Genomic DNA, 10,806 nt, shown 5'->3' with positions numbered 1-10,806 from the left:
ATTTAAAAATAAGGTCACATTCATAAGAGCCAGGAGTTAGGACTTGAATATATAGTTGAGGGTGGGGGGCACAATGACAAGTTAGTTACCTTGTCATTTGATTAGGTGACTAGGGAGGAGGGGCAGGAAATAGAGGGAGGAGAGAAAATAAGGTTAGGTGTTTTATTCTCACAATTCTGTTTTTTAGCATCACCATGTACTGCCTTTTTCTGTAAGCTGAAGGTCATAGCTCTTGAGAAGTGGCCTTCTCCAGTGTCTCTCTCTTTCTCTTCTCTCATAATTGTATTCTCTCCTTGCCTCATTAGGTGTAATGAGGTATTAAAAATACATCCAAGTTTATTACTTTTTACTACTTTAGAAGTACTTCATTTTTCCTATGATTTTGCTATACTTTGCTTCAACCTTTTGAAATAATCTCTATATTAAGATTTTCACATCAGATTTGGATCTTGATAAAAACAATGATAATATTTTTATTTTAGGATAATTGTTTAAGTAACAGGGTACAATACAGATTTTGAAAGGACGGCGAGAAAGGAGGGTACTGAGACTAGAGAAAAAGATGGTGCCACAATTCAGATAAGAAGTGACTGGACCTGAACTTGAACAATGGTAGTTATGATTAGGCCTTAACTATTGGTATGATGAGAGGAGCAGAAGGATTCCCAAGCTATTTGTACATAGAATTAATATGACTTGGAGCAATCCTCTTAACAATCTAATTCATCTTCACCAAATTTTTACTAGGTAAGGGGAAATTTGATCCTGTAGTTTATTTGGTACCATTTTCAAAAAAGGTGAAGACTTATAAATCAGTAGAAGAGAGGCAAGCAAGATAGGTGCCCCCCAAATTTTTAAATTATGTGATTTGGAGGCAGGTGTGGAAGAATCAGAAACAATTCGAGTTTTTAAAGGTTTCAGTGTCCTGTCCCACTGGGTCAGGATAGCATTTCTTGCTCCATCCCATTTTCCTGGGCCCATTAGGCGGTACTGATAAGAAGTGCATGGCCCAAAGAAAACTTCCCAAGCTAGTCTGGGATCCATGAGGAACAGAAGTGGGATATTGGGCTTCACACCAATGCATGTAGCGATGTCATCCATGTAGGAGATGTAGGCAAGTTTATTTTGACTGGTATCTTCCATCACACCCCTGAGGAAAAAAGAAAGATGAACTTGCATTTTCTTTCCTTTTTTTAAAGATTTATTTATTTATACATACAGAACTTGGGTACAGGCGAGAGGGGCAGGGGCAGTGAGAGGATTCACCAGAGGCAGAGTTGGGAGCAGAATAGGCAGATCATTGAAGTACACCGCTGAGGGAAACAGTGGGTGGGACAGGCGAGGTCTGCTGCACATGTGGGTCAGCTCCAGGACTGGGGATCAAACTCGCACTGAAGCAGCTGCGGTTGGCTTGTAGTGCTGTGTCCTAACCTGCTGCACCACCAGGGAGGGCTGACTTTGCATTTTCAAGGAGTGACAGCAGGGCCCTGGTGAGAGATGATGGGGCGAAGAAAGTCTAGATGCTGAGATTATTTGATAGTTGGTGTTGACAGCATTGGCTGCTTTGGGTGTGAAAGTAGAAGAGAAGAAAAGGATCTGGGATTTTGGTCAAATAGAGTGAGTAGCTACTGACTGAGATGGTATCTCAGTGTGGCTCAGGTGTAGGGTGGGCTGGGAACACCGGAGGTCCAGAGTTTTGTTGACAGAGAAGTGATGAGGTTAAAATGAAATAATGGCATTTATTTGGGGGTCTTAGATTTATTAATTGGGGAGTATAGTTTCAGGGGTTGGCCTAAATTATGTCTCCTAGAGCCTTTGTTTAAAGGGTTTTAAAGGAAAAACAGATGGGGGAAGAAGGTAGAACTGCAAAAATTAGAATTGGTCATATATTATATTTCTTATAGCTTATTGGCTTTTAGTTAAAATGGGCTTGGCTTATTCTGGAAAAAAGGAAAAGAGAAAAAAGTTGTTGGAGGTAGCTGTGACCAGCTAGAAACTGATTCTTGCCAGTCAGTAAATAGTTTTTAAAAGTGAAATGCTAATAATAATAATGAACAGCTATCTACCAGAGACATTTTATGGGGGTACAGTGGGGAATGAGATCAAAAACAGTGGGGGGAGGGTAATGCACTGGACTATGGTGATGGCACCTAGGTGATTTGGTGATGGGACGCCTACGGGGATTGTAACTGTGATGAAAAAAATTGCCCAAATTGTTTTAAAATTAACTTTTTTTTTAAAAAAAGTGACATGCTCAGTAAAATGGAGTTTGGGGCACAAGATAAAGCTGGCTTAGTCTAGCCATCCCTTTTCATAGCTTTTAGACAAATTACATTCAATATATGTACTCCAGACCTAAGAGGAAACATCTAGACAGAAATAGATTGGGAGTCGGCATTTTGCAGAGATTTGGGATAGAGACAAAAGCTGGGAGCCATGAGTTTTTATGTCATTGCAAGTCACAGCAGGGAGAAGAGACCCGAGGATTAGGATTGGGCGGGTCACCAATTTTCAGGAGGGAGGAAAAATGAGACAGCAGTAAATGGAGAGAAAGCACAGCCTGAAAGGCAAGAGGAGAGTAAAGACAAGATGGAGGGCCAGGTGCCAGTGAAAGGCAGCAGTGTCACCTGCTGGGGACCAGCCTCTGTGTTCTGCCGGGGCAAGCTAGTCCCTCACCTGCACACATGGCACTACAAAACTGGTAGTTGGAGGAGTCAGGGCTAAAAGAATATTCTTTGGACTCCTAAAGCAGTAATTTCCAGTCTGCCACTCTGCTTCTCTCTGCATGGTTTTTATAGTAAGGAGTTTTTATATTATGGAATATATTGGTGATTTTTCCTGTAATAAATCAGATTTCATACCTTTCTATGAGCTCCTTCTTTTTTGTAAACTCAGCCATCAATTTTTGCGGTGGAGGTATTTTACAGAGTCCTGTGAGAAAAATCAGAAACAGCATTAAAGTCACAGGAGGTTTTCTCATTGACTTCTCCTCTCCCTGCTCCTACCTTTAGCTGTATGAGCACCAATGCTCAGAGTGGCATTGGAGCGCAGAGGATAACTTTCTGGAGAGAAGACCTCTTCCAAGACGCTCTACTTCCAGAACTGTGTGACAAGACCTCGTCCTCACACAATTGTCCTCAGCACCTGTCCTAGCTGGCCTGTCCCTGCCTCATTTCATCTGCCATCACATTATGCATATTCATACATAATAGTATCTGCATGTTTTCTGTTGTTCCTGTACCTTTATATTGTAGTGTATGTGTGCATGTGAGTGAACGCTATTCATTGGTGAAATATAAACAGTTAAAATAACCTTATTTTATAATCCTGCTTCAAGCATGTCTTTACTTGTTTCCTAGACCTGAGAGCCTTCAAGCCTGGATGAACCTGAGGTCTCTTAGTGCTGCTGAGGCTCCATCCTCTAGAGTTGGTGTTGTGAGTATGTGGTTGTTCCCAGTCTCCCATCTAGAACTTTTCAGTGCCTGAACTCTGTTTTCCTGATCAGTCCCACCTCTGCCAGGGACCAAATGCCCTCCACTTAAGACACCAAACAGAGCCCTCCCTGGTGGTACAAAAGGTTAGGACACAGCATTACAAGCCATCTGCCGCTGCTTTAGTATGAGTTCGATACCCAGTCCCAGAGGTGACCCACATGGCGTGGCAGACCTCTCCTGTCTTGCCCACTGCTCCCTCATCAGTGTAATTAATACATCTGCCTGTTCTGTTCCCACTTTGTCTCTGGTGAATCCTCTCACCTCCCCTGTACCTCTGGCCTGTACCCCAATTCTGTATGCATAAATAAATAAATCTTAAAAAGAAAATGAGGACATAAAAATAAAAAAAGATATGCCAAACAACTCTCTGGTATTCTAACCACAATGTTCTTTTTAGTCCATAAAAAGCCAGCAACACTATTTGGTAGTTCCTGATTCCCTCATGGAGACTTCTAGTGTGATCTAATCAAGTTTTATTTGGTTAGCTTTGTCATTCTGATGAGTATTTTTGAGCTCATAAAATAAACAAGTACTTAAGAGTCTTCTGTGGTTTTAATATAATTGGATAGTGCTATGAAAGCACTTTAATTGGGTTAAGGAAGTAAAAATTTGTGACAATTTTTAATGAAAGGCTGTGGAGTTTTCCCCTATAATGTGAATAAAATGCGACTCCCCATCAACCTTCCACCACCCCCTTTGAAATAGCATTTGCCAATTTAGTTGAACACACCATGATATCTGTTATGTTTTTGCAGTGTGTCAGAAGTTAACATGACTTAGTACTGTGTTACAGGTTATTTATAAATTGTGGGTGATTGCTTTTGTTCATTAAGGACAAACTAATGTGAAAGGACAGCTTATTGACTGGAATGTTTATAGTGTAAAAATAAAAATGCCATTCTTTCAAATGCTTACTAATCTTAAACTTGCTCTACTGAGAGAAAGATGAAAAAGTAATGTTGGAGGAGTTACCACTTAGTGAGCATTTATTATGTGCCACGTACTATACTAATTGATTTTCTAAGAAGATTTATTTTATTTATTTATGTGTATAAGAACTAGAGTGTAGGCCAGAGGTGTGGGGTGGGGGTGAGAAGATTCACCAGAGACAAAGTGGAGAGCAGGACAGGCAGATCTACTGCTGAGGGGTGCACTGGGTGAGACAGCAGAGGTCCGCTGTGTCATGTGGGTCACCTCCCTGCCCAGGGATCAAATTCATGCTTTAGTGGCTGGTGTTAGCTTGATGGTGCTGAGACTTCAACGATAGCCATTAGGAAGGCCCCTATACTAATTGCATTGCAGACATTATTCAATTTGCAAAATCCTTGTGAAAGACATCTTATTATCCTTATTTGATAGGAAAAGGGCTAAGACATAGAGGCCCTCACAAAGCTAATGAGTTTCAGAGCTCGGGTTGGACCCTGTTATCCTCATAGTGGTAACTGAAGAGTAACAGTAAAATAGTTTTACCATCCAGAATATTTCTCATAGGCATTTCCTAAAGGTTACAATCTCCTCAGAACTGAACTTCATCACAGTGTGCCTCATCCTAACATCTTTCTTTGGAAGCAATATAGAATTCTACTTTTAGCAATAAATGGAAAGACAGTAAATAAACTAGACTAGACTAGAATAGAAAAGGATTCTGAGCTTCCAATCATTTCAGTTAATTGAGAAATAGGATCATATCCTGTTGTCCAAATTAAGCCCATCTACAGAGTCAAAAGCGTCTCTTTCTATTCAGTCACATGAGTGATAGAAACATAGTCATCACAATTTTACACATATAAAATTCAGTGTTCATTTTTGGGGTGATATTTTAGGTTACATGTGCTTGATAACTACCTTGCAGGATACTAATTTTAAGAGTCATTTGATTACATAGGACTTTATATAGTCAAGGTACCTTTGAATACTCTGGTGGCCCACCGGGCCTGGAGCTCCGTGCCGGCTAAGATGGAGCCTGTGAGGCTAATGAGGCCAATGACAGCCAGCGTGGTCCTCTCTAGGTTTGAGGGAAAGACTTGCTTGTACAGGAAAATGTTCTTTGTGCAAAGGCTTTGGAGAGGCTCTTCAAGAAAAGGAAAAGAAACTGTGTATCCTGTGGAGAAGATTACAGTGTCTATATTTTCTTCCACTGTCCCATCTTCAAAGAGGACAGAAGTTTTGGTAAATTCCTTCACACTGGTTTTCATGGCCACAGTCCCACAGAGGATACAGACTGGCAGCTCATCATTTACGATGAACTTCATTTTTTTCCTTTGATACAGAGAAAAACATTCACTGTAGTAATATATATGAGATATGTCAGCAAATTATTCATTTGATCAAATCAACAAAATTATCTGTCAAGGCAAACAAATGAATCAACCAATGTCTTATTCAAGATCATCTTCTTATTGTTTTTCTGCTCTCAGGAAAGGATACGTGGCAATTACTAAACCTAGTCTTTCCTGCTTAGTGTGTGACATTTTCTAGCTCTTTGAAGGCATTTCTGGAGCAATGTTTTTATCAGAGAGTTAGGATAGATATATGACAATCCATCTGAAGATCAGTTTTGGGTCTCACTTCATCCAGGCCTCAAACAAAGAGAAAATTAGCATGAAAATTTTAAACGAAAGTTTAAAAATCTGTAGTTTTTCATATTGATAGCTTTTTTTTTTTCATTATGAACATTAGTCTAATCACAGTAGATATAGTGCCTTTGTAAAATATATATGTCAAGCCATCTGGTACCACTAATTTTCCTTATGAGCTGAAAAAATATTTTACCAAAAGAGTGTATTTGGCTAGGCCTATGATATAGTAAGGATCATGTTAACTGACCTTAACATGCATTTCAAATGTTTGTTAGCTGATATGCAACCTATACAAATGTATATCAAAATACATGGTTCTAAGAATTTCTATTTGAAATTCATACTTCTAATCATTGGGTCGGAGTACACATATATTAAAATTTCCTGGTGGTTAGCCATCCATGCTCCTTGATACTCTATTTATAGGTGACAATCATTCTAAGATTTCTCAAAGATGACCTAAATTCCGGATTTTGAAGCTGGCAATGAAAAAAATCTTCCATTTTCTCCCAGTTTCATGAATTACCACTTTTGTAAACAGACAGAGAATACCCTACTTTTAAGAACCACTGAGATAACTTATGGACATTGTCTTAAGGAAATAAACTCTGAATAATATAGGCAGAGGCAGCATTACAATTATTGAACACTGGAGTTCTGAATAAAATAGAAAAAGAATTATTGATTACATCATTTTTTCATTAAATAAAAATTTTAAGTACCCCTTTGTAATACTTAATCCATAATTCTCATGGTTAAATCTTTTATTCAACTGCTTCTCTAGTCTCCATTTTTGTACACATGAAGGCAGAATTTGTGAAATGAAATTATGGCATCTTCTTGTAGACATCATATTAAATGGGTAGCCCCCATCTGAAAAGCGGCCAAGAACCCAGGTACCAGTTCTAGTACTGAGAAGTACCTAAAAATGTAAGGCAAGAAGGATAAATACATGATCATCATTTTAAAATATTTTTCTTCAGCATGTTTCAAATGTTCTTATCACATTATGGACTTAGAAGAACAGAGGACATAGGTCTACAAACTACTATCTGTTCCTGCTGCTGTTACTGTTTTCACAAATCACATTGATATGGCCTATATAGCTGTTAAAGCATTTTTATTACATTTGTTATACAGAATTATACCAGTATACCAATAATACCAGTAGCTATGAGCTATTGATCTGCATTTTTTTAGCTGAAGAATTTTTTCTTTTTTCTTTTTTTATGCCAATCTTCATTTTGTGCATTTTTTCATTTCAGTTGTAATCTCCATGGGCTTCCCACCACCAATTTGATCTGCATTTTTAAACATGTAAATAGTAAAAGAATCTAAAGTGAGGTTTGGATATGCAACATTAATTGGATTTAAAAACCCTTTTCTCGGCCCTCCCTGGTGATGCAGTGGGTTAGGATGCAGCACTGCAAGTTTGCTACTGCCACTTCAGTGCGAGTTCCATCTCCGGCCCTGAAGGTGACCCACCTGGTGTGGCAGATCTCTCCTGACCTGCCGGCGGCTGCCCTCAGCAGTGTATTTCGTCGATATTCCTGTTCTGCTCCCCACTCTGACTCTGGTGAAGCCTCTCACTGCTCTGCACCTCTGGCCTGTACCCCAGTTCTGTGTGCATAAAAAAACCCCTATTCTCTCCAGACATGATCATTTTCCTATAATTTATGATAAAGTAGAATAGATTTCTAGTTTGTGGCTCTTCGCTAGGACTCTCTAAAATCATGATGTGTATTTCTTTGGCAAAATAGGGGTTGTTTTTAATCTTAAAACAAGGTATAAATGAAACATCTAGTAGAAAGCGTGGAGATGTTCGGAAGACATCTCCTTTTTATTTTTACATGGTAGTTTTGATGTAATTACGAAAGGACAGTATAAAAGAAAGTAATTGGCCTGGTTGGTTCACTTTGTACATTTGGTCTTGTTCCTGACGGAGCACCTCTGAAAATGCCAGTGGCCTGCAAACTGCTTGATATTTTGAGACCCTTCCTGGATATGGTTTAGTTCTGTTAAGTGTGGATTTTAAAACAGTTTAGGGAGGATAAACAGTGGCTTTAAGGATCTTCAGGGTTTTTTACTCATCGGGCATCCCCTAATTTATCAACTGGCCAGTAATTTTTATAACTTAAATACCTCCCTACAGTTACTAGAAGGGATGCTGGGGGGTGAGGTGGGGGGTGGGGTGGGCGTGGATTCAGGAATGATGTACCTGCGAAGCTGTTCGACTGAGCTCCACAGCAACATCACCACCAGTGTTTCCAAGACCGATCACCAAAACACGTTTGCCCTGGAAGTCTTCTGGGGTCTTGTAATCTTGGCTGTGCAGGATCTGGCCTTTAAACTCATGGATTCCTGGAGGGAAAAGGGATCATAAAAGGAGTTATGATTCCTTCCTTCTGTGATAAAAAGAAAGTCTCTGAAACAGGGAAGTCTGTTGCTTGTCTTGATAATTGCAGAAGGTAGAGCCAGCATATGCTCCTATACAAACTGGATCCTGGGAGCCTAGATACAGATTGGGTAGAGTTTGCTTTGTTGAACATTTAGTAGCACTTATATTCCATAGGAACGTTTCTTTTGAAAGCAATGACTGAAGAAAACTGAGCTTACTACAGACAACAGTAAGAAACATATCCTGCCCTTCCTCGAAATCCTTCACAAGTAGGTTGTTTGAAGCTTGTTATTTTACACAATAGTTATATTCCATATGTGTGTTGTTTGTGTATATATTTACACAGTGAATTTTATTTAAAGATCTATTCATTTATGCACACAGACTGGGCTATGGGCCAGAGGTGCTAGAGCAGTGAGAGGATTCACCAGAGACAGAGTGGGAAGCAGAACAGGCAGATTTGCTGAAACACACTGTGAGGGGAGTGGCAGGTGAGACAGTAGGAGTCTGCCATGCCAGCTCCCTGGCCAGGGATTGAACTCATGCTGCAGTGGCTGTGCCCAGCTTCATAGTGCTGCTCTTAACCCCGCTGTGCCACCAGGAAGGCCCATACACATTGCATTTTAAGTCAATTAAATTATCTCACAAAAGAAATTTAGTGGCAAATTCTTTTGTAATACAGTAATTATTCTTGAGATTTAGACTTGTTACATTTTGCTTTAGTTAATTTTGCTATGTGATTTATTCTCCTGGATTCTGATGTTATTTGTTATTTCTGACTGATCTCTTAAGCTCCTAAGATTTTATCCATAGAGGTATCACTGTTAGGATATTTACACAGTGAGAGAATCTACTAACTATTTCCCCTCTTGTTTTATTTTTGGCATTCATCTCCAATGCAGATATATTTGAAGATGAATTAATATAAACTGAGAATCCTGATAATGTTGGCAGTAAGGGTGTTTACTGTGGAGGCTACAGCAATGGAAATTTTGAAAGGTGGCAGAAGGAACAAAAGGGAGCCAGACACAGACCTGCTGACTGATGGGAGAAAACACTGACAAGGAATCAGAGAGAAAAATTCAGAAAGACTTAAGAGTCTTCAGTCAAAACTTCAAGTGCTTTTGAAATTTTAATGTATAAAGACAAAGCTATTTCTATCATGTATCCTCCTACTATTCAGTTAGTGACTCATTCATTGACTCAGTAACATCATTGAATACCTACTACATGTAACAATATTTAAAAAATTAAGTTTAAATATATATATATACACATATATATATATATACATATATACACACACACACACTACACATTTACATTTCATTTTAAAACATTATTTACTTCCCTGCACCCTTTTGGCTGTAGACCTCATAGAATTTCCTCCCCAATTCATCCATGCATCATCACCACAATATTTTAAAAGGATTCTTGACATCCTTTTAAAAGGCCCCCAGAGCAGAAAACTAAATTCAGCAGTTGCCACATTCCAAGTCAGTCTTAAACAAACTGCAGAATTTACAAAGACTGTGTAAGCAGACCCAATTTGTGAACCTTAACTGCTGCTCCTTATCGAGGGAGTAGTGTTGACATCGCCAGGGGATGGAAATTGAAGACTTCCATGAGAAATTGTTAAAGGGCTGTGGTGCTTTCTGTGCAGAACCCCTTGACATGGAGCCAGATTCTGGGGTCTTCAAGGAGACCATTGTAACATCTTGACTTTTGGAGGCCCTGGAGGACAACCTGAAAGGTTGTGAGGGGAACTACACCACTCGTGTCCTGGCCGTGAATTTTTCTGTCTGCTATTGACAGTCTGAGGTTCTCATTCCTGTGGATCAGATGAAAGCCCCGTAGGAGAGAACTGGCTTGATATCAGTCTCAGGTGACTTTGCACAAGGTAGCCATGTACACAAGCCACGAGACCACAGCAGACAAACTCTATGGAGACGGCTGTGGGAGAAACTAGGGTTTCAGGAGTTTGAAGTGTTTGGCCTATAACAAGGGGCTGCACTGAGAGACCTCCAGCAATGGTACATCTCTCTGAAGTAGAACCAATGACAGCACCCCATAAAGCATTTATCCTGAAATACTACCAAGATATGAGAAACTACTTGACTGGCAGATTGGTGCCAACCAAGAAAGACTTTTTCTGCCCCCCTTTTCTTATTTTTCCCTTATTTATTTTTTACACCATTCTTCATTTTGTACATTTTTCCATCTCAGTTGTAGTCCCCATGGGCTTCCCACCACCAATTCACCTGTATGCCATCGTTATAATCCCATGTTCTCTTTGCACCCCAGTTTTTATCCCATTTCCTTATATTTGCTTCTC

The 10,806-nt window shown here is 39.6% G+C and overlaps 1 protein-coding gene across 1 annotated transcript in view; it reads right to left on the bottom strand.

Moving 5' to 3' along the window:
* Window positions 1-729: 729 nt before the first annotated feature.
* FMO4 (flavin containing monooxygenase 4) overlaps window positions 730-10,806 on the bottom strand; it is a 17,399-nt gene continuing 7,322 nt past the window's right edge. Inside the window, exons 5-9 of the mRNA XM_004688120.2 lie at window positions 8,292-8,434; window positions 6,796-6,995; window positions 5,401-5,753; window positions 2,862-2,931; window positions 730-1,150 (exon numbers count right to left, since the gene is read on the bottom strand). Of these exons, the coding sequence (XP_004688177.1) occupies window positions 730-1,150; window positions 2,862-2,931; window positions 5,401-5,753; window positions 6,796-6,995; window positions 8,292-8,434 (1,187 nt within the window). The remainder of the gene's footprint in view (window positions 1,151-2,861; window positions 2,932-5,400; window positions 5,754-6,795; window positions 6,996-8,291; window positions 8,435-10,806) is intronic.

The sequence above is a fragment of the Condylura cristata genome, unplaced genomic scaffold, assembly GCF_000260355.1.
Source record: "Condylura cristata isolate star-nosed mole 26May11 unplaced genomic scaffold, ConCri1.0 scaffold00024, whole genome shotgun sequence".
NCBI classification, from domain to species: Eukaryota; Metazoa; Chordata; class Mammalia; order Eulipotyphla; family Talpidae; genus Condylura; species Condylura cristata.
Note: the sequence above shows the minus strand (reverse complement) of the source record. Positions and strands in the feature narration are given on the sequence as shown.